We start from the raw sequence: 24,287 nt of genomic DNA, 5'->3' as shown, positions 1-24,287 counted from the left end.
TAAGATATAGATTCAGCTTCAAGGGGCTATTTTGTAATTGAAATTTACATTGCCAAAGCATTTTTGCTCTCTCTCTCTCTCTCTCTCTCTCTCTCTCTCTCTCTCTCTCTCTCTCTCTCTCTCTCTCTCTCTCTCTCTCTCTCTGCACGCACAGCTCTATCGTCTTCCTTGAGCCGCGGGCGTTGCAGTGATGCTCGTCTGCTGAAGTTTATGACCACTGTTGTGGTTTTATTGAGGAACAGGTGTGGTAGGCAGCCAGGGACTCCACAACTACACCCCCTCACACACACATACCTAGAGAGAGTTACCATTATAACATTATTTAATATATTTAATCGATGACATGACATAAGAGCGGAGGCTCATTACTACCTATGAAATAGTTTTTATTATACATCCATAAATATCTTGACCAAAAAAACGGTTCCTCAACAATCCATCAAAGTTGATTGAGCAAGGAAAGGCAAGGCAAGGCAACTTTATTTATATAGCACTTTTCATACACAAGGCAGACTCAAAGTGCTGCACATATAAACATTGTCATACAATAAAATAAAATAATAGATAAGTAAAAGAAAACATGTGCAAAGAAATGGGTAAAATAGGAAGTTAAAAAGGCATTTTAGCATTAAAATAGAAAATAAAGGCAAAGTTAAAAAAAACTTTTCAGAAAGTGCAATGTATTAAAGGTTGGGTATGGAATTCGCTTTTTTGGCCATTTTTGCAGAATTACTTGAAATCCTTATCATAACCCACTTACAGCCACTGAGTTAAAAGTACTGACATGAAAATTAAACAAGTCAATCATCTGTGGAATGGGCAGGGCTCGAAAAACTCCAGCCAATGATTTCCAGAGCCACCGAGTTGCATTGGACAGTAAGTACGTCAATCAAACGGTCGGCATGCACTCCCCCTCCCCCGCGCGCGACCCCTTTGTGCAGTAGGCCTACTCGTGACCCAGAGCAAGCTCCTGTTTGTTGTTATCCTGCGGTAGCTAATGGAACTAGTTCATCCACATTTGGACCTAGCCGTAGAAGACAATTTCCATGGCAGACAAGACGCCACCTTCCCCATGTTGTTTTTTTAATGTTGCCATGTTGTTTAACGAAAACCTACGCTAGCCTGGCTCGCTCTCGCGCATCTGTGTTCGCGCTCGTGCATGATTGCGCGTCCAGGTACTTGTAATGGGTGGAGTCAGAGTCAGCGTTGAAGGAGAGTGGGTAGGACCATTTGAGTTGTGTATTTTCAAAATCTGCTGGCGTTTCGCAAATCCCATACCCAACCTTTAAGATTTAGCAGAAAGCTAAAGCAAACATAAAAGTCTTCAGTCTTGTCTTAAAGGTGCTCAGAGTTGGGGCAAGTCTTAAATCCTCTGGGAGTTTATTCCAGCTATTTGTTACATAGTAACTAAGTCCTGCTTTCCCATGTTTCGTGTTTACTCTGGGGATAATTAACAGATTGGTCTCAGAGGATCTTAGTGGTCTAGAAGGCTTATGTAGTTGAAGCATATCATTTAAATATTTTGGGCCTAAACCATGTAGGGATTTATAGGTTATCAACATGATTTTAAAATCAATTCTCTGACCTACAGGAAGCCAATGTAACGATTTCAGAATTGGTGTAATATGACCAAATTTTTTGGTCTTTGTTAGAACTCTAGCAGCAGCATTCTGAACAAGCTGAAGCTTCCTCAGAGTTTGTTTTGGGAGACCTGTAAGGAGAACATTGCAGTAATCAAGCTTACTAGTGATAAAGGCATATACAAGTTTTTGTAAGTCTTCGGTGGACATGAGCCCTCTAAGTCTTGCTACATTTTTAAGGTGATAATATGCCGATTTTGTAACTGATTTGATGTGACTGTCGAAATGTAAATCTGAATCCATGATAACCCCTAGATTTCTGGCTTTGATTGAGGTTTTCAGGGAAAGAGAGTGAAGGTGTTGGGTTACTTTAAGCCTTTCCGTTTTAGAACCAAATACAATTATCTCTGTTTTGTCCTCATTTAGTTGAAGGAAATTTCGCCACATCCATTCTTTCACTTGCTCAATGCACTGGCACAGCAGATCTATGGGCCGATAGTCATTTGGTGATAGCGAAACATAGATTTGCGTGTCATCAGCATAGCAATGATGGTCAATATTGTTATTTTGCATGATTTGCCCTAGTGGGAGCATGTAGATGTTGAATAAAGAGGGTCCTAAGATCGAACCTTGTGGGACTCCACATGTCACGTTGGTTGATTCTGATACAAAGTCGCCAATGGAAACAAAGTAGTTCCTATTTTGTAGGTAGGACCTGAACCAATTTAAGACGGTGACTGAAAGCCCCACCCAGTTTTCTAACCTGTCCAGAAGTAATGTATGGTCTACAGTGTCGAATGCAGCACTGAGGTCAAGTAGCATTAATATTGAGGTTTTGCCAGAGTCCTGATTGGAAGGTGTCATAGCAACCAGTTGATGCCAGGAAGTGATTAAGTTGCTGGAGGACAACTTTCTCAATGATAATACTTATGAAGGGTAGATTTGATATTGGTCTGTAGTTGTTAATAATAGAGGCATCTAGGCTCCGCTTTTTTAAAAGGGGTTTAATAACTGCAGTTTTCAAAGCTTTTGGGAAATTGCCTGACTGGAGAGAGTTGTTAACTATCTGCAATATGTCTAATATGAAACCAAGTACAACATAAGGACTGCAACCTGATTGCTGTCCTGTATTGACTGATTAAGCATTCACTCAATCTAGAAGTTTCGCAGAGCCCTGCCGCTATCAGATGAGGAGAGAATAGCGGTGGTGGGTAATTGGAGGCACGAGGGGAGTGTACCACAACTGGGTTGGTGACAAGGCAACCAGGAGCGAGGGAGTCACTGTGTTTACAATGGTCAGAAGAAGAAAATTGTTGTTGAATTGTTTTGCTGTGATTCAGTAGTTAGAGATGAATGGCTTACAATCTTGGTTTGATCTCTGTAAACGTTGGCAAAGACTCCCTAACCTTGATCTCATCTGACTCATCTGACCAACCAAGCTCAACCGTAATTCATCCACTGTTAGATCCTATCCCTAAATCTAACCCCTACTCTAACCCGTACACCTTGAACCCCTTTCTCTGAACTTTAACCAATCAACTAGTACACTCTAAGCCTGAACCCTAACCCTAACCTATTCACTGTTACATCCTGAATCCAACCCTGACTCACACTAACCCCACCCAGTTGTACAAATATGCGCTTACATTCCTAATACTGTATGTGTATGCTTTTACAGATTTTTTTTTACAATCTCTACGCAAACAAATAAACACAGACAAACACACACACGGACGAGAACATTACTTTTGGTTATAATTCTTCAACACATTACATACATTCTTCTATAATTTATACATTAATTTATTACAAAGTTGTATTGAAACCTACATTTAAACCAAAATCCCTATATTGGGAAAACACACAGCTGTTAAACAGCCCAGAGGTAACTCATTTTTACGCATTTGAATAATAACCAAGCCAAGTCTTCCAAACAACATTGATTCATACATTTTCATTTCATTTTTTAAAGGAACTTTTGGCTGAACTGTTTACGGTATCTGTGTTTCAGGTCTTTTTGCTTTCTTTGGGAGACAAAGTCTTCAGAGACCAGAGGTCCACAAACCTCCAGAGTTTAAAGTGTTCCTGAGAACCTTGAGAGAGAAGGCGTCCGTGACCATCCTGTTTTCAGATGACTTGAAACCTGTGTGTCTTGGCTGCGCAGAGAATTTATTACCACGTGGAAAAAAACGACCTGAAACTATTCCACCGGTAAGGGAAACAAAAGTGTCTCTGGGCGAACAGCCTCTGTGTTCTCATGAATCAATTCCTCCAGAGTTGATAATACAATAATAATAGAAAACAACATCTGGCTTGGATTGGGAGGGGTGCTGATTCATTCCCAGAGAACTTGTCTCTCTCTCCGCTCTCTGCTCCGCCACACAGGAGACACTTAACTAGATCTTATGACCCCCACGGCCCTCAATGTGTGATGGAGCTTTGTTGTTTTTGTGCTGATCGAATCCTCCCTCCTGTCTCTTTTGTCCTGGCGTGCGCTCGATTTACCGTCTCTTTGTCGTGTGTGATTTAGTGTGTGAGGGGTTCATTAGATAATTGGATATTGGGTGTGTGTAGGTGTGGTGGTTGTTTATTGGTTTATCAGATGGCAGCTGGGAGTATATAAAGTCAGGTCTGTGAGAACGAGAAGAGGCCTAATGGAATGAATTTTTGGGGTAACCATGACATCTCATTGGATTAATTTAAAATTGTGCATTCCATTTTCCCACCAAGGTAGGATTAAGAATGGATTTTGACTCTGTTGTCATGGTTTCGGCAAAGAATAAGGCCCATTGCCACTACTCCCTTCCAGCCAACCACACATGTTTTGTGTTAGCCTGGCTATTACCAGACCAAGCCAATCTTAGATTGCACATTGGTCTGGGGAAGCTGCCGTCATTTTCTTCAGCACAAGAGGTGTGATCAGCGGGCCTACTTCAACTGAGTCTGTACGCGATTGGCTGCTTGCCGTCGCTTCCCAGTCGTCATTGTGTTAAACCAGCCAATAGTTTGCCAAGGGGAAAAGCCAGCTTGGTGATCGGCTCCCGCAAAAACGTATCGGAAGCAGAAAGAAATGTACTGCTCTTTTCCAGACCCTTGTGCAGAGCGAACTCAATTCGCCGGAATAATGGGCAGGGCTACCCAGGCTAGTTTTGTGTCTCATTGTGGTGTATTGTGATTTGGGTCAACTTTGGAATTTGAATTTGTGTGTATGTAGAATACTTGGTGGTTGTGGAGCAGGATTGCAGGTGCAGTAATTCAATAGGTCTGCATAGCTGCCGATGTACACCTGTGATCGTACTGGGAAACACAGACACTCACACACACCTAAACAAACATTTACGATTGAGCTCCTGTGTGAAGCAGCCCATATCATCAGTAAGTGTGTCAGAGTTTCGGCTTGTCCCTGAGTCACGTCTCTGTTTTTGACATGACTTCTTTCGGTGATGATGTCACCTTTTACGGATGCAGAGAAAAAAACACTGTTGTCCTTTTTTAACTCCTGTGTTCAGCAGATGAGAAGAATATGGAGAATGAATGCATCGCGAAGAATTCAGCAAAAGACAGCCGAGGTCGAATTTGTTTGCAGACACTTAGCATTCCAGATACTCAACACAAACTACCTAAGGTTACATTTGCACCCAGCCATAGAGACACATGAATACGCCGAAATACATACACCTTCACATTTTCACAGACGCCTCCCATGAAATGACCTCTTGGACAGCAGTGACCGCAAGCTTACATGCAAAGGCTTCATTACGATTAAGTTTGTTGTTCTAGGGTTTTCCTCTTCCTATTAACTGAGAGAGAGAGAGAGAGAGAGAGAGAGAGAGAGAGAGAGAGAGAGAAAGAGAGAGAGAGAGAGAGTGAGAGAGAGAGAGAGGACATCCGTGATCCTATCTACCAACCAAAATAAGAGCAATTTGCCTGAGAGTGCTCCCTGTCAATTACAAACGCACATTAAGAGGACTAAAAATAGCATGGTTGCTACTGCAAGTAAGAGGCAAGTCGGAGCAACGGGTTGTTAAAATGTTTTGCTTTGCCCCTCACTACATCCTCCCTAGTTGTGAACAGTCAGCGCGGATGTTTTCGTAATATTATTTGTTTTCCATTAGGCCTGATTGCGGTCCATTCGCTGCTTTGTTTACACTCTGTTTGCACGGGATCTCGTCGTCATTGTGCGAAGTCGGCCAGTCCTGGAATGCTAGCATCCTAAAACCTCGGCTTGGCGTCACGTCTAATGATATTCCCCCTCTTTTTTGAGTTTGCGCCGGAAACGCTGCCATAGTGCATCCGACGGGTCTTTCCAAACCAAACTTTTCCAAAAATTCTTGATAGCAGATGCCAACATCAACCCACCAAGTCCCCAGATGATGACAATACTTTGTATTGATTGATTAGTTAGTAATGTATAAATAAAGTGCTACTGTGCGTTAGACCAAAACCAAGGCGCGGCGCGAATAAATACAAACTCAAAGCAAAGGCGCGAATAAATGCAGATTTCCCACCGGCAAAGCAGGCGGCGTGGATGGCCTCAATGGCTAGAAATGTTTTAACTTTCATGCAAATTTTGCCTGATGCTGAATCACTAACCTTAGAAAAGTTTTGATATTTGCAACCTTGCCCAAGTCACCCGAGTACAATGTGCATTTTCCCTTTTGGTGTGGACGCACCTCTAGACCGGGCACACAAGAGCTTGTCACGTCGAGTAAGGATAGGTTCCTACTCTCATCAATAAGAGCTGCTACACTTACCCACCAGCCCATTTACTTTGTATTGGACGCCTTATCGCGTGGGGTACTCACTGAATGTGGATTGTCGATTACAAAGTGAATGGGAGATATTGCCAAACGCAGAACACGCTTTTGGTTTGGCCGGCACGTCAATCCTATAGCATTTTGGAGCACATCTTTGTTGCGTGAAACATATAAGAACCAGAACTTTTAATGTAGCACAAAACGGGGAGAATGTTGTGGGTTGTATCTTTTCACTCTCTTCAAATATGACTAAAGTTAAATTTAGACTCATTCTGAAACATTACAAGGCCATGTGTTTTGCGCTTTAAGTGGTTACTAAAAGTGAAAACCGGTACAAAAACACCCTGTTTCTTAATGGCAATTCTAAGGCGGCATCAGATGTTATAGGTCTTATATGTTAAAGGTATATTTTATTCTCTCTATGCTAGTTCATTCAATAGTTTGTCAATAGTGGTGCAGAGGTCATCTTTTCTCAGCCAATTTGCTAATAGGGTTTAGCACAAGGAATGCATTGTTCATTCGAGGTGAACAGGTGGTGATACATAGTTAATAAAAACTTAAACAAACCAGTTGGTGGATTTGAAATGCTTGAAGGCCGTAATCCAAAGACATGAAAAAAACGTTTATATGTAAAGAGTGGAGCTGTACAGTTTGAACAGAGAACAATGAACATTCCTTAGGACTGCTCATCACATTCAAGGTGACGACATGACTCTGCTATGACTGGGAGGTTGGAGAAAGTAGGTCAGCAGGTAATAAAGAAGACTTCCGGGAAGCAGTGGGAGCTTGGAGGAGGAGGAGGTTGGGGAACGAGGAGGGGGTGGGAGGAAGAGAAGGTTGGGGAGGTAGCGGAGGAGGAGGTATGAGGATAGGAGAGGCTGGAGATCAGGAAGGAGATCGAATGAGGTGGGAGAAGGAGGGGGAGACGATGGGATCAGGAGGAGGCGGTAGAAGGAGGTTTGGGACAAGGAGGAGGTGTGAGGATGGGGCAAAGAGGTTAGGGGACGAGGCGGTGGTTGGAGAACGAGAAGGAGATCAAGGGAGGCGAAGGAGAAAGAGATGGTGGGAGAAGGAGGTTGGGGGACAAAAAGGGAGCTTAAAGGAGGTGAAAGGAGGTAAGGGCGCGAGGAGGCTTTGGGAAAGTAGGAGGTTGGAGGACGAGACGGAAGTGGGAGTAGGAGGCTTTGGGGCTTGGGAGGGTTGTTTGATGACCTCCCCTCCACTAACTCAATTTACAGTGTGTCATATGGTAAGACATGTGGTCTGTTTTTGATAAACCGAGCTTCATTTGGGCCTCCTGCGATGATACGGTGTGTATGTGTGGATTTGCTAAGGCATAACATACAGTATCAGGTGTATGAACTCTCCTTGGACCATGGTGACAGAATGTGTTGTTTTGATACGGCGGATACATTTCAAAAAGAAAAACACTAGGCACAGATGATGATGAAATATCCAACAAAGAGTCACAGTTATGAATGGTACAATGACTCACTTCAACTGTTAATCACAATACTATTGTATTATTGTGACTCACTTTAGTAGGCTCAAACCCATCGTTTTGAATATCTTTCTATTCACTAAGACAGAAACAGTACAAAATGCAATACGGTTCTTGTTTCGAGACAAAGTATCCTTAGTCTAGCTGTAGGCATCCTTGAGCAAGAGGTCCTTACTCCTAGCTGCACATTAATTACACTTATCTAAATATAACTATATGAACTGTGAGTCACTCATAAAAGGAACACTCATCTGCTAAATTATATTCAATCATTATATAACATACCTAACTGTGATCCACAATGTATCTCCCTGTAGCCTTAAGAGTTTGGCATCAAGGAACACCAATATTTGTTTATAGTAAATGTAGCGATGAATGTGACATATATAGAAATATAGCATATGTTTTCTGTTAGTTGTGGAAGGTAACAGCTAAAAAGTGTGAACTTTTAGCTGCTCCACGAAGTCTTGTCTCGTGCGGTATGTGTATTTGCCTTCCCTTTGTCAACATAGTTTTCATACCAGAGGGTTTGTGTGAATATGACTTTCCAGTCACATTCACATAAACTCTCTGGTTGCCTGAAGTATAGCTCCTTAACTCCCATCTGACATAAACTCTCTTTTTGTGTTTTGATCGAGCCTCATCATCGGGGTGAACCCAAACCTGTGGCCTTGATTTAACATTTGGCTGCCCTCATTTCTGCGGAAATAACCTGTATACGAATACGATAAGAAATGGCTCGGCTAATTATTATTTATTTTTTCAGGCGAAAAAATTGCTTAGAGGTAACTCCCCACATACTTCTCACAGAAGAATTTCTTAACCTCGTTATCGTGTCTTCGATAATGTCGGACAAATTATCTTATAGCATTACGGCATTCCTGGACCAATAACTCTATTACTCCCCTTGGTAAGGTTTTCGTTCATTGTTTATCATTATGTTCCACTTAGTATCCCCCAGTATAAACACACAATTTAGCATGGATGTGCATCACAGAGACTCCTTGGGCAGGTAAAAGTTCAGTGTATTGCTCAAGGGCACAGAGGTTGTTGGAGTAGAGCCATTTAGAGGCAATTTAGAATTTGGAGACAAACAAATCTGTTCAAAAGCTTACTAGCTTCATTCTAGTGTCATTATATTTCACCTTAATTCCTGAATATTTTATGTATATGTTCTGCCTCCATATGTAGCTTTTAATTTCATTTAGTCTCTTTGTTTGTATCTTTGTTTTTAATACATTGCACCATGGTTTACATATATGTAATTAGTTAGGCAGTTTCATCCTCTGGATCCCTCATAGCCTACAACCATGGAAGGAACAACCATGACCGTAACAGATGCAAGAGTATGGTTGCTGAACTCAACCAGACACACGTGCAGGTCGACTTCAGGAATCCTCCTCCCTGCTGAGTCAGCCCCCTTGCATGTGTAAACATGCTGTGGAGAAGATCCACTCTATTCTCCTTCGAGTTGTGGATCTGAGAACATCTGGAGTAGGAGAGAGGTGTTTGGTTAGATACGCCTTGCAGATGGAATCTGATCCGAGACGCGGTTCACAATAACAGGGTTATAATGGAACTGTCACAAGACAAGACGAACGATTTACTTCCATTGTTGGTCAGGAGTCTATGATTTGCTGTTCAGATATTAATCAAGGCTGGAGATCTTCCAGAGCTTGTTACCAACACTAGTTTTATTGATTTGCCTGGAGACAGGAGTCCTGGGTAATACCTTTTTCAAGCTGTGTTGCAGCACGGGTCAGGTCCACATGACTGTATCTCAGCCAGTTATTCCAACCTGTGTCCTGATAAACATTGTCATATTATACCTTCTCAATGATGTTGAATGTTCTATTTAAACCTGTGTCCTCACGATGAAAATGTCTGCTGTTACGGTTTTAACTTAAGCAGTTAGCAAAACATTTTCAATTGTATTTTTGTCATACTTAGTGTGTACACACCTTATTAAAAGTTAAAGCTTTGCACTCTTTCCTCTCCCTACTAAACTGTTGGGAACTGTTGTCGTCAATAGCAATCAACCGCAGTATGTTTCAAGTGATTCAACTGACTTTTTCAAAGCTGATCTGTAGCTTTTCCCCCCCCATCATTATGAGGTAGCATGTACCAACACCTCTGCTTACCTCGGTACGATAACACCAACCCTTGGCTCTGTCATTTGAGCTCTTTTTGGCCTGGGAAGACAGCTATACTTATGTACTTATACCCAGATCAGAGGGCAGGTGAGGAGCCAAGCTAGCCTGGAGGAGGGAGTGCAGACAGCCCCTTGATGTGTCCAGTTCTAGGACAAGTAGCTTCTTGTTAAGGGGGGTCAAAGTAATTGATTGATTGATTTATTGATTGAGCAAAAGGGTGATTGTTTTTTCTTATTCTTCTTCCACGGAATTTGATTATCAAGTTTTTCTTGACTAACAGAATTATATTTTATATTGTCATTTCAATCTGAATCCGAATAACAATTTAAAGTTTACGTATGGAATGAATGTTTGCCTAAACTTTTGTACTGGGCTGGCAAAAATGAAACCTACATTTTATTTCAATTTACTTTGCTGTTTTTTCTTGGGACTGTTCATCCTCTTGAACACTTTTTGGCCTGCCGTGTCACATGACGAAAGGAAAACATCGGATAGAATGCTTGTGTGTGACTGTGCAAAGTGACGACTGAGACAGAGGAAAGAGGGCTTAATACATGGTTTCCTCGTATTTGTGTTAAGACCAGTGTATACAGTTAATTTTTTTCAGAATTTTGTGTGATCCACAATGTTCATATCCTAGTCAACCTCGAGCAAGATGTCCAACACCAACAAGTTACTACTCAGGGTGGACATACCGTAGTATTATTCATTACTAATAACAAATTCATAGTGAAGAAAGTCAGAGTAAATACACATCCTAAATTAGGAGCAAATTCATGAAACATATTGGTTGACTAATACCACACAATGGTGGTTTTATTAAAATACATTTAAAATGAAAATTGTAATACATATTTGAAAATCAACTGTGCCAAATATGGATTATGATGCCTCAGAAAAAACATTTTTTGAAGAAAACCCTTGAGATGAGCTATCTCAGTTCCAAGGACGACCGAAGAACGCAGAAACACATTCCAGTAGAATAATTTATGTTGATAATTTAGCAACAGAAACAATTACACCCTAAGCTCCTTCACTTTGCCCATAAATGGTAATGGTAGTAAATTCATTGTTATACTATTGGTCCCTATGGTATGTTAAATGTTTGTGCATCAAATGTTGTTAAAAACTCCTTATATGTCATATTTTATATTGTCATTTCAATCTGAATCCGAATAACAATTTAAAGTTTACGTATGGATGAATGTTTGCCTAAACTTTTGTACTGGGCTGGCAAAAATGAAACCTACATTTTATTTCAATTTACTTTGCTGTTTTTTCTTGGGACTGTTCATCCTCTTGAACACTTTTTGGCCTGCCGTGTCACATGACGAAAGGAAAACATTGGATAGAATGCTTGTGTGTGACTGCGCAAAGTGACGACTGAGACAGAGGAAAGAGGGCTTAATACATGGTTTCCTCGTATTTGTGTTAAGACCAGTGTATACAGTTAATTTTTTTCAGAATTTTGTGTGATCCACAATGTTCATATCCTAGTCAACCTCGAGCAAGATGTCCAACACCAACAAGTTACTACTCAGGGTGGACATACCGTAGTATTATTCATTACTAATAACAAATTCATAGTGAAGAAAGTCAGAGTAAATACACATCCTAAATTAGGAGCAAATTCATGAAACATATTGGTTGACTAATACCACACAATGGTGGTTTTATTAAAATACATTTTAAATGAAAATTGTAATACATATTTGAAAATCAACTGTGCCAAATATGGATTATGATGCCTCAGAATTTTTTTTTTTTGAAAAAGACCCTTGAGATGAGCTATCTCAGTTCCAAGGACGACCGAAGAACGCAGAAACACATTCCAGTAGAATAATTTATGTTGATTATTTAGCAACAGAAACAATTACACCCTAAGCTCCTTCACTTTTCCCATAAATGGTAATGGTAGTAAATTCATTGTTATACTATTGGTCCCTATGGTATATGTAATGTTTGTGCATCAAATGTTGTTAAAAACTCCTTATAAATGGAATATATATTTGTGTGGATTTTAACTGGATAAACAACCCTCATAAACGCACGTCATCAGTTGTTAAGCTCTTTTAATGAGCGTTATATTTTATTACTTTTTCAAAAGCACACTTCTGTTTTTCCATTTAAACTTTTCTTTCGACGGGCAGATGGAAGAGCAGGTAAGATCCTGACCATACTAAACCGTCGCACAAAAACACAGACACCCAGACACACACACGCATACATGCACAGGTACCCAAACACATGCTTTTACCCACATACACACAATGTCTTTGTGAGTAGGCCTGTGTACTTAATGTAAGCCTTGTGAACATCTATAGTTGTTTATGTGTGGTCTAGTATAAACTGGATTCACTCATAAAATATGTTCTGACTAGACAGACGTCAATGTGTGTGTGTGTGTGTATGTGCACACATGCATGTCAAAGGAAAAGCAAGTGTGCCAGATTAAAGTTGATGTGATTGAATTTACTAACTAGAATAAGATGTGTTTAGTGTTAGAGGCTGCAGTGTTTAATAACTATATGTCTTCTCTGCAGATGGAAGCTGAACTGGCTTGTATAAGAGTAGCTGTGCAGTGGTACAGATGGTACATAAAGGGATAACACAGGCAATGTGTTCAGAACAAACACACACACACACACACACACACACACACACTCATTCAGACCAACATATGTACACATTAACACACACAATCAGACATACGCTCAGACACACACATACACACACACACACACACACACACACACACACACACACACACACACACACACACACACACACACACACACACACACACACACACACAGACACACACAACATATATTACGGACAACTACTCCTAGACTCTCGCCCTGGGCATGAGTCTTCAAAGCCAAAACAGCCTTTTGCTGAAAGAGCAGAACTTTTAACACGAGGCAGGCTTTGATTTTGGCCTGAGTGCGCATGCGTGTGTGTGCATGTGCATAAAGCAAAAGAAAAGTCAACGCAAGGTGGTTACAGTTGGCCTTTGTTGCACAAAGCGGGCTGCTGACAATGTGGCTACAGATAGCTATCCTAGCGCTGCTCACAAAGCTGCTGGGAGACTGTCCGTAGCTACATTGTTAGCTGGTGTTTTCAGGAGATTTCCCCATGAGAAACAATATGGCCACTGTCTTGGTTCGTTTGCTGAAACAAAACAACGGTATTTGTGACGGTTTAGTGGTGTGGGAGGTAGAGTGGGGGGGAGAGACACATGGAGCAGACAGACAAACAGACAGACAGACAGACAGACAGACAGACAGACAGACAGACAGACAGACAGACAGACAGACAGACAGACAGACAGACAGACAGACAGACAGACAGACAGACAGATAATTAGACACATAGACAGGATGATAGAGAGAAATAAAGGCAGGTGGGCAGACTTAAAGTTTGACAGACAGATAGAGAAAGGCAAGTTGAAAGAAAGAAAGGCTGGTATTCAGATAGACAGGCAGACAGACAGAAAAGGAAAAATAAGATAAATATATATGTCGAGATTTAAATGATCTGACTCAACGTGATTCAACATTACCAGTTGTCATCAGTTATTTGTTAACACAGTGCTGTAAGTTCAGAGCCAACTCAATCACTCTCACAATTGTCTACACTAGTGACTGGAACTGGACTACCCTTGACCCTGATCCCAAACCGAAACAATATATATTAGATAGGGCAGCTTGTTCTGGGCTTATATGTGATCAATGATGTATCTGTCTGATCGTATTAGCTGTAGATGGATGGTTAAATAATGTCACAAGATCGGTCATAGGCCTACTGCAGGCTCTCATTTGCAAGTGCACTGATTGTGTGCCCGTCTCCGATATGCTAGCCTATATACCTGGCATTTATTCAGTTCATGTTCTTCTGAGTGCGCAAGAATGGTGCCAATTATTGTCGTGTTTGCATTGTAATGCACAACTGTGCCTCACCCTGTTATAAAATAAAATGCATCCCAACAACTTTAGCCAATGCAGGCTCCTATGTCAGTGTTGGTTTACCTGTGTGTTTAAAGTGTGTGCGTGTGTGTGTGTTGTCATGTAGGCTATAGATTGATTGTCTTGGCTTGCTTGCATCCATGAAATGGCTACTGCATATCGAGAACAATCTGGGGATGAGGACATCCCCGAATATTGACGGGTATTTCGCACGCTGCCATCTCAATATAGGCTATATAGCCTAACATATACAAATATATCACTGTACTAGACACCAATGTATTTTCCACTAGCTAGTGGTGGTCATTACATTGTAGTGAAACTAGTAAAGACAACACAGCTTTATTACGGCGAAACATGGAGCACTCGTTACTTGAGTCTGGTATTTCTCTGCACTGATTGGTTAGACAGCATTCAAACTTAGTGGTCAAGCAAAAAAGAGATAGGGGCTCGTTCTGCATACCTAATAGCCAGAGTGAATAACTAATAGCCGCGGCTGCCGTTGCTCAATAGTTCCACCTTGTGGTGTACAGCATACACAATAAAACAGGCCCTTTAATGCATGGCCACGTGATAGTGCAACCCAAACAAAAAAGTTATTCCTGCAAGCTATAATAGTCCATTAATCTAACGTATTTGACAACATAAAAGACGATACAGATATAGCTTTGTTGATCTAGCACGACCACCCCTTCATATATTTGGGTATTGTAAAACGTTCGCGGGAAATATTGAGAATGTTACAACGTAACTATTACTCGCGGGTCAATGTCATTTATTATTTAAACCTTTTTTTGTTTTTTGACCAATTTAATCATGGTTTTCCCGTTCCACAATATATTCTACGATAGTAAAGCTTCTTTTTTATGAAGCAGTTGGTGGTTAATCAAAAATAACTACGTTATTTGAAATTGCAATTGTAAAACACCCCTACCAATGTTATTTGGTTTCTACTTTCTGCGCGCGAAACCCAGCTAGACCCTCCCACTCGACTGCTGGCTAGGAGAGGGAGAACTGCTGCTGTATTTTACTTGTTGGCTTTTTATAATTCGCTTTTAGAAAATACTACTAGAAAATAAATATTTGTACTTGTCGTACACTGTGAAGCCTCCCTTTTTAAACTCGTTTTCACCCGGTGCGCAATAACCATTCTTTGCTGATTCCTTTGTCAAGGGGCTTATTTTCGGTCTTTGGTCCTGTTTAAATTGGAAGAACTATCAGTCAAAAGACAAAACTTTAATTGGACTTTTCTAGCGGTCTGCTTCTTCTGATTGACAAATGGCAGATGTGACATGGTCAGTATTTTGCATTCAACCCGGCTAGTCTTAACATGCTGTAAAAACGTGGTGCGGTGCCTAAAAAGGCAGCACACTTTTCTCAAAGACCTGACCCCCTTTTCTTTATGTTAACTTCTGCAGTTCAAATGAAGGAGCTCGGAGTGTGTCCCCGCAGTGTCCTAAACCCGACGAGTCGGAGGTGCCCCTTGGAACCGCCACGGAGACCCAGCCGTCTCCACCTGGTCAGTTAACTTTTTTACTCTTTGATCATTGATTCAGCTGAAGACAGCGTGGCCTCGGCTCTCATGCCAACATACTTTACTAGTCAACCAATTTGGTAGCGCTTTTCAGAGAACCAATCTTTTTTAACTATTTATTTCTGTTCTGAAACAGATTAGCACTTTATTTAAACACCTTTTTAAGTTATTGGGTTTTACATAACACATTAGAGTTACGCGTCCACAATGGGAAATGTCGTGTTTCTTTTCTCAAAAGTTGATGGGGTAAAGACGGAGAATGATTCCTCTGGTGGTATGATCACAAAAGAAATGGAGGAAGAGGAGAAGAAGTTGACAGAAAAATCCGAAGAAATGGACAAGGAGATGATTGAAAAGGTTAGTTCCTATGATATGGTTGTTGTTGATTTTCAAACGACGTCAATGACGTTGGTTCCTGCATTCGTTCAGATATTACCTGCCATTCTGTGATGGTGGAGATTACTTCCTTGAATCATGATGCTAAGTGAATTTATTTTATAAACTTTTGTGATGAACCTACGTCCACGGAAGGCCCGTGAGTCCATTGTACGGGACTCCCACGATATGCGCTTCAAGAGACTCCAGCATCTGCTTGAGAAGAGCAACATCTACTCCAAGTTCCTGCTGACTAAAATGGAGCAGCAGCAACAAGAGGTAAGTGTTCTTCTTGTGAGGGTCTTCAAGTGTTTATTGGATGTATCTTATTGAAGGAACTGTTGTAAAAGAAGATAAGCATATGCAATATGATAAGATACATGTTCATGGGAGGAATCTGTGATTTCGATATTTGCTCTCAACAGTGCCACCGTTTTATCAGGGAGAAGGCATAACCAGTCGTTTTTTCTTTTTGTTTGTTTTCAGGAGAAGGCCAAGAAAGAAAAGCAACAAAAAAAGTCTAAGAAGGTAAAATAACATTATTATAAAAAGGTTAATTAATGTGATGTTTTCTTCAGTTTATAACTTTATTACATACCTTGAAATCTGCATCTTCCCTACCTCGATAGGTGATGAAAAAGGATGAACCTGCCATTGAAAAAGGTATCTATACCTAAAGTAGCAACTTTCAACACCGTTGTTAATCCTATATTCTGAATTCATTTTCATATAAATACTCTATTGATCTGTATTGCGCCATGCGACTACCGTAATTTATTTTATTAAATCAATATTTTTTTCAAGCAACCTCAAGGAAGCGCAAGAAAGATGACTACAAAATAGCTGATGTCATGTCCAAAGAGGTACGCTCTTCTGAAGCTATGCTAACCTAGTGTGCCAGCAGCTCCTGTGTTTTTGAGTTTTAAGTCTTATTTTTTGTTCTGTTTCAGGAAATTATGTCAAAGTCGAAGAAAATAAAACTAGAAGAAGAGGTAGGACCATTTGATGTACACTGATGTTTAACTCATTTTTTATTGTGTTTGCTGTTAATCAACAGGTTTTTTCTGCCCCAATGATTACCAAAACTTGGATAACATTTATGGAAATATGTAGCTCAATTTTAGATATTTTTTTATACAGTCCCCTACCTTTTTCACTCTGACCCACGTCGGCCCCCCCCTGCTGCAAGCCCCTTATTGAACAAAGAGTCCCACAGGTGGGACACCAGTAACATGCCTCGAACCCTTCTCTTTTGTCTCTCCAGGTGCAGACAGCGTCTTCTTCAAAACGGAAGAAGAACATGGAGGAGGAGGACCTGGAGAAGATGAGCGACTCCAACACGGACATCAAGAGCCGTCTGTCAGAGGCGATGCAGGACAGCGCGAAGCACCAGCTGGACCCGAAGAGGACGTTTGAAGGGAAGCCGGTGCCGGCCCAGCAGCCCCGCCTCTTCACCGGTGGGGCGATGCGCTGGTACCAGATAGAGGGAATCGAATGGCTGCGGGTGAGAGGACGCTTCCTTGGGTTAAGGATTTTGGTGTTTTATTTTTTTATCGTGGCGTTGTAGTTCTTTTTTTGAAGTTTTAAATATGGCGTCTAAAAGGCTGAGGTTACGGTTGCAACGCTATTTTTAAGTTCTTTAGACAACGTCCCAATTGCTGAGTTCGTGGTTCCGGATTAGTTTCTGTGGAATCTTCCTCAAACATGGTTTGAGTTATGCTTTCTTTTGAAGTGCTAGTTCTGCTATTATTTGAGTCCATGTGATTGATTGCCCGCAATAGGAGCACCTATTTCAAAACAGAAGTCATCCATCCCTTCCCATAGGGTATTAAATGTGTCTGGTCTCTCTCTGTAGATGCTGTGGGAGAACGGTATCAACGGCATCCTGGCAGACGAGATGGGCTTAGGGAAGACCATCCAGTGCATCGCCCACGTGGCCATGATGGTGGAGCGCGGCGTGCTTGGCCCTTTCCTGGTGGTGGCCCCACTCTCCACGCTGCCCAACTGGATCCGAGAGTTCAAGCGCTTCACGCCCACGGTACCTAGCTCACTCACGTGTTGATAGTTGTTTGTCAACGTGAAATGGGACCGCGTGGTTGTTTTTCAGTTTGGTTGCCTTTGTTGGATGGACAACTTGATCCGTTATTTGGTCTCTCTTTGGGGGCGATTATTTGCCGAAAACACCTGGATATCTGAAATGAGAGACTTAAAAATGGTTATGAGATTGTTGACTATTTTAGATATGATCGATTATTAATTCGCTATTATTCTATGAAAATAGACAATACTTTAGTTGTGTGTGTGTTTCCTGAAGTATGAGTTGATCCGGGTCTTTGCCAAATATCAGATGTTATGTTTGTGTGGTACTAGGTGCCGGTCCAGCTGTACCACGGGCCCGCAAAGGAGAGGCCCGGTCTGCTGAGGGTGATCCAGAAACCCCAGGGGCCCCACAACATGTGCCCCGTGGTCATCACCTCCTTTGAGATCGCCATGTTTGACAGGAAGGTCCTACAGGTAAACACATGCACAGAGCAGCATTGGTCGTTGAACCTCGGTATACAGTTTGGCTAGAAATCGTAACACCCTAACCCTATGCCACTGTTTTTGTGCATTTGTCTATTTTGCCCATATTGTATTGGGGGCAAAATATTGTATAAATGGGCTGTTCCATTCGCAGTCTGCAATCTAACTTAAGCAGGCCACCCTAAACCCTACGTCCTCCTTTGTTACCTAAATCTGAATTCACTGTGATCTAGTTTGGATGAAAACTGAACCTTATCATCTTTCGTCTGAGAAATTAGCAAAGGCTACACTAATATGTTTTCCAGGAGCTCCTCCCGGTAACACAACATTCTCGTCCCTCCTCCCACTCCTGCAGAGGTTCCAGTGGAAATACCTCATCGTGGACGAGGGCCACAGGATCAAGAACCTCAACTGCCGGCTGGTGCAGGAGCTGAAGCTGCTGCCCACCGACAACAAGCTGCTGCTGACGGGCACGCCGCTGCAGAACAACCTGTCAGAGCTCTGGTCCCTGCTCAACTTCCTGCTGCCAGAGGTCTTCGATGACCTCAAGAGGTATGAGCGAAATGTTGGTGGCGTCGGTGGTGTGAAGGGGGAGGGTTTTTTTGGTTGTATTACTGTGCCAATATGATGGGCTTGATTTGTAACAGTTTCCATAGTGCCCTGTATTTACTAAGTGCTGAGAGCTCACTGGGGATTTCAAAGTAGGACTTTGGAGTCTTAATAATAATAATACATTTAGCATAAAATCATCATAAATCTTACTCTTAACTTCATTCTTAGAATGACAACACAACACAATCTTTTCACTCAACAATTAACGGCCTATTGGGTATAGATTCTTACAGCCCTAGAATGCTTGGCAAATTTTTACAACAATAAATACATTAAATGATATCAAAGGATTTCTGTGCATGTAACATCCAACATCCAAATTGGAAATAAGATATCAGTGGTTAATGTGGAAAGAAGCTCGACAAAGATGAGAGAGAGAATACTCTGGTTTGCCTGAAGAATATTTGTTTACTTGCGTATCCGTTGCAGAGGTCAGAGTTGAATACCCTTTACCACTATGCCACGGTTCACCCTCGTCCTCGTCCTCCTTCTCCTCCTCCTCTCCTCTAGCTTTGAGTCGTGGTTTGACATCGACACCATAAGAAGTGACGGGGTTGTGGTGGCCAATGAGCAAGAGGAGACGGTCCTCCACATGCTGCACCAGGTACGCACAACATATGACCATCCTGAAGATCATCCCTGGCCCTAAAAGAACATTTCAGTGTTCCCAAGGGACCCAACCGCACACTTGAGTGTCGTCGGGCCACGACCCAACCTCCAACTGGGCGCAAACCATTTTTTGGTTGCGACCCGGCCCAGTTGGAGGTGGGGTCGTGGCCTGACGGCGCTCAGAAAACCTATTTTGGCTTGTGACACAAACTCGAGAGCAAGCCACTGTTACAAACGATCACGTGCTGCTCCCCCAGGTTTTGAGAACACGCGCTGCAGTCGTCCTATTCCTGACTCCGGCTCCCGTTCCTCTTGTGTTGTTTTGCGTCACAGATCCTCACTCCGTTCCTGCTGCGGAGGCTGAAGGCGGACGTGACGCTGGAGGTCCCTCCCAAGAAGGAGATCATCGTGTACGCCCCGCTGACCCTGAAGCAGGAGACCTTCTACAAGGCTGTGGTGGACAAGAGCATCAGCAAGCTGCTTGGCCGGGAGAATACGGTAACGCACCTCTTTAGTTTGGTTCCGTTTGGTACACAGGCCGCCTTCGCGTTTAGTGTTTGTATTTGAGCTCCACGGGAGGAATTGATCTAAAAATAAAATGCCCTCTTCAACAGTAGATTTATGGGCGATAACGAGATGAGTCAAAGTGGCAGTGTACCTGGAATGATTTATTTATTTATCGGTCATTGGAGTGCAGCTGTTGGTATATCCATATACCTCATATCACCGCATGTCCATGCAGATTCTCGACTCCCTCTTTTCAATCTGGTCTTCATTGTACATCGTTGACAAATCATTGAAACAGGATTTCTATTAGTATTTCTCAGAGAGCGTCCTGCCGTCAACGCCGACAGCCAGCGGCAGGCCCACCCGACGCAGCAAGAGATTGGTGAACTACGACGAGAAACTAGATGAGAAAGAGACCCCCAAAGCGCTGGAGAAATACCTGGATAAGATCCGCAAGGAGAACGGGGAGCAGAGGTCAGCAGAGGAGCAGCCACGCATGCACTCATGCACCTCACACCTTTAGCACATGGGAGGTCCACATTATTAGTCAAAAACGTTCCTGTCTGGGATTGTGTTCCGATTAAACAAGCTATTTATTAATATACGTTAGTTTGTGGCAGGTATTCCAGTTTTTTTTAATATGATTTCTTTGTGAATTGCGGAATGACAACAATAAACCAGATATTTTTATTAAAAATATATCAATGCCTGCATATATTGCCTCTTCGATTTCTATTTGATTAGACGGGGAATACAGGGTTGAAGAACCGCCATACATGGAGAACTGATAATCGTCTCACTTCTTTGATTTAATTTGTTTTGATGCACCAAATATTAGTTAGATTTGCACACAGCAACCTCCGCAGGTTGGTCCTAACATGAGAAAAGTATGTCGAGCCCTAAAATGACTTGATTGTTGATAGCTTACATTTAGTCTCGTGTTCAACCCCCTCCCCCTCCAGCGCCGGACCTGTGGTGGCGGTGAAGAATTTGCTGAACACCCAAGTCAACCTGAAGCTCCAAAATATCCTGATGCTGCTGAAGAGGTGCTGCAACCACCCCTACCTGGTGGAGTACCCCCTAGACCCTGCCACGCAGCAGTTCCAGGTGACCACTAGGGGGGCCGCAGTGTTTCTAACCGTTCTTTAATTTTTTTTTTCATTTGTTTGTGCGTCCCAAACTTTGGAATGTTAACCACCAATAAGACCGGTATTAAGCAGCTTTTACCATGAACAGAAAGTGACAATGAAGACTGAATAACGATTGTAGTCCTTGTGTCCTTTGGTCTCCTCAGATCGACGAGGAGCTGGTGAAGTGCTCGGGGAAGTTCCTCATCCTGGACCGAATGCTGCCTGCCCTCAAGAAGAGGGGCCACAAGGTAAAAGGGATGGGGCCCCCACTGTTTTCGACACTGAATTTGTGCTGGTTTAACTTTTCGTTTAGATTTGAACACAAACAGAAAGCTATTCTAGAGCGGCAAAGCATTTAGTCCATTCCGATGCCATGCAAATCCATGTCCTCTCTGGTGGGCGCAGGCACCTGGGTGGTGGGGTACTACAGTTCTTAACGGTTGTTCGGCCTGTGTTCTCAGGTGCTGGTGTTCAGCCAGATGACGTCCATCCTGGACCTGCTGGTGGACTACTGCTACCTGCGGGGCTTCGAGTACAGCCGGCTTGACGGCAACATGTCCTACACAGACCGTGATGAAAACGTGAGTTCACATTGCGGGGATTCCCAGACGACTTTACAGGGGCGCTCTATCTATTATGGAAAGTAGAGTCCCAACGAAAAGTTTGGTATCCGTGTTGGTCGACGGAGCATTAAAAAACAAATTCAGAATCAGCCTAAAGTAGCTCAGGTTTGTTGGTACTTTATAGTTGAAAAATAATCCATAATAACGTCCATTCTTCAGGATGAAATCCTCAATAATTTCCATCCCCTCTCAGATGACGAAGTTTGCAGAAAACCCAGAAGTCTTCCTCTTCCTGCTGAGCACGCGAGCCGGAGGCCTGGGCATCAACCTCACCTCTGCTGACACCGTGATCATCTTTGACAGCGACTGGGTGAGTGGTCGTTCACACACGCAGAGGCTACAGAGGCTTTACTCAGTTTGAGATTGCATGTAGAGCTGTATCACCCTGCTTGAGATTGAGTGAGTTTGAAAAAATGCAGCTATATTTGATAGACCTGGGTCTTATTTAAGTATTGCATGTGTTTGAATGGGCTATGTTAAATCCCCTTCCTGTGTGTTCATCATACGTACCCTCCCCTCCCCTCCAGAACCCCCAGGCGGACCTGCAGGCCCAGGACCGATGCCACCGCATCGGGCAGACCAAGCCTGTGGTGGTGTACCGTCTGGTCACGGCCAACACCATCGACCAGAAGATCCTGGAGCGAGCATCCGCCAAGAGGAAGCTGGAGCAGATGGTCATCCACAAGAGTAAGCCCTGATTCTACCTCCTAAAGCCATTTAAATATTAGAATTATGTTTAACTTGTGGCTAAGGGATGTTACTACATTTTAGACTACATTTTTAGTCCCTTTAAGGGACTCTATTTCATGAGTCCCTTAAAGATTTGCTACTGCTTAAAATAATCCTATTTACAAACCTTGACATGTAAATTGATGTTGGGTCATCCTGTGCCTCAGATAAGTTCAAGGGAGGGAGGGAGGACCTGGCCCCGGCTAAGAGCTGCCTGGACCTGGACGAGCTGATGGGGATGCTGATGGCCAGGGAGGCAGAGCGGTAAGAGACACGTCCCAGGGAAATGCTCAGCTTCAAGGGCCGTTGTTTACTGTTCATGTTGTCGAGCAAAAGCTTGTCTCCAAAGAGACTTGCAGTGAATGATACAGTTCAACTCAATTAACGTTAGATGTGCAATACTTTTATTCTACATGGAGCATGGTGCGTTTAAGCTATTTCTTTCCGATGATCCGTGGCTGCCTTTGCGAATGTCGTTACACCAACGACTATTTGATTATTCATTCATGCCACATGCCGCTGATTATTCAAGAAAGTTAGGGTTATTCACCCCTCAATCCCGCGCATGGCATCGTGTGGGTGCCTTCAACATATATTCCTCCTCTTGACTGTCCCAGGGAGGTGAAGAGCACCAAGGGGGAGGTGATCAGTGACCGGGACCTGGAGGTTCTGCTGGACCGTAGCAACATGATGGGTGAGTCCGCCGCAGAACCAGCAACCTTTTACAGAGCAAAATATAACCCTTGACGTTTTTGTGGCATCTATAGCATTTTTTCCAACTTGTTTTGATCCTTACGGTTTTTAGTAAGTGTTTCAAATGAGACCTGAGACCTGAGATTTTCTACTTTGTGGACAATGAAATGCATCTTCTCAATCCATCATATTTTGTAAACCAAACGTCGGGTCATTTGTTGTTGCTACCAGTGTGGGGCTATTATAAACCTAGGTACCACACCTGAAGCACATGGAGGGGAACAGGTAGATTCATGCTGACCGTCTCTTCCAGACAAAGGGAGGAAGAACGTGAAGCAGGAGAAGGTGGGGGTGTTCCGGGTGATAGAGGCCAAGGAGGCCTCAGAGATCCTTTTGCCCTGAGGAGGAGTCATTGGCAGAAAAATAAAACATTCATTAACGCTGGTGTTTGTGTTTCCAGTGAAAACCCTTTTTCGAAAACGTTCGAAAACTACTGTAAGTTGACCTTTTATAAGCGGGAAAAACTACTGTTCTTGCTATTGACCTGTGGTAGCTTTGTCTTCTTGTTTTCCTGCGACTGAACCACTGTTCAAAACGTGCAAGCGCGTATTTTTGCTAAAATAAAGTCCTAGTTGTGTGTGTAAATATATATATATTAAAAAAAGGCACATGTAATAGTTTGTGTCAATCCAGTTCAGCTATGTTCTCTGCCCATTCCAAAGCCAAGCACGGTCATTTTAATTAAAGCACTTTAATGGCCCCAAAGCAAACTTGGTACATACGACTTGATCTTTTATCGTTCTGTTCTTATACAATTATGTCAATAAATCCTATCTCAAATATTAAACTTGTGTGTTGGTGTCATCACGGAGGATCAGGGTGCGATGGGTGCGAGAATTATCTTCTTACTTTTAATGAGGATTCAACTATTCCTTCGGTAATAGTATATTTTATATAACGTGTTTTGGCCAGGTCGGTGAATTTCACCTTCCA

The 24,287-nt window shown here is 42.5% G+C and overlaps 1 protein-coding gene across 1 annotated transcript; it reads left to right on the top strand.

Annotated features, from left to right (window-relative positions):
* Nucleotides 1–14,950: 14,950 nt before the first annotated feature.
* LOC130404711 (lymphoid-specific helicase-like) lies at nucleotides 14,951–24,158 on the top strand. The gene is made up of 23 exons (XM_056609585.1): nucleotides 14,951–15,254; nucleotides 15,378–15,478; nucleotides 15,732–15,850; nucleotides 16,025–16,147; nucleotides 16,355–16,396; nucleotides 16,498–16,531; nucleotides 16,673–16,731; nucleotides 16,819–16,860; nucleotides 17,133–17,372; nucleotides 17,724–17,906; nucleotides 18,239–18,382; nucleotides 18,747–18,943; nucleotides 19,514–19,607; nucleotides 19,946–20,110; nucleotides 20,430–20,593; nucleotides 21,082–21,226; nucleotides 21,414–21,497; nucleotides 21,711–21,830; nucleotides 22,066–22,182; nucleotides 22,400–22,559; nucleotides 22,769–22,865; nucleotides 23,219–23,295; nucleotides 23,608–24,158. The coding sequence occupies exons 1-23, from the start codon at nucleotides 15,238–15,240 to the stop codon at nucleotides 23,694–23,696; spliced, it is 2,613 nt and encodes an 870-aa protein (XP_056465560.1). The 5' UTR covers nucleotides 14,951–15,237; the 3' UTR covers nucleotides 23,697–24,158.
* Nucleotides 24,159–24,287: the final 129 nt, after the last annotated feature.

Source organism: Gadus chalcogrammus, chromosome 15, assembly GCF_026213295.1.
Source record: "Gadus chalcogrammus isolate NIFS_2021 chromosome 15, NIFS_Gcha_1.0, whole genome shotgun sequence".
Lineage (NCBI taxonomy): Eukaryota > Metazoa > Chordata > Actinopteri > Gadiformes > Gadidae > Gadus > Gadus chalcogrammus.
Note: the sequence above shows the minus strand (reverse complement) of the source record. Positions and strands in the feature narration are given on the sequence as shown.

Coding starts and splice junctions, on each gene's coding strand:
- LOC130404711 (XM_056609585.1), top strand. Junction 15,479..15,731: donor GACCCAGCCGTCTCCACCTG/GTCAGTTAACTT, acceptor TTTTCTCAAAAG/TTGATGGGGTAAAGACGGAG. Junction 21,831..22,065: donor ACACAGACCGTGATGAAAAC/GTGAGTTCACAT, acceptor ATCCCCTCTCAG/ATGACGAAGTTTGCAGAAAA.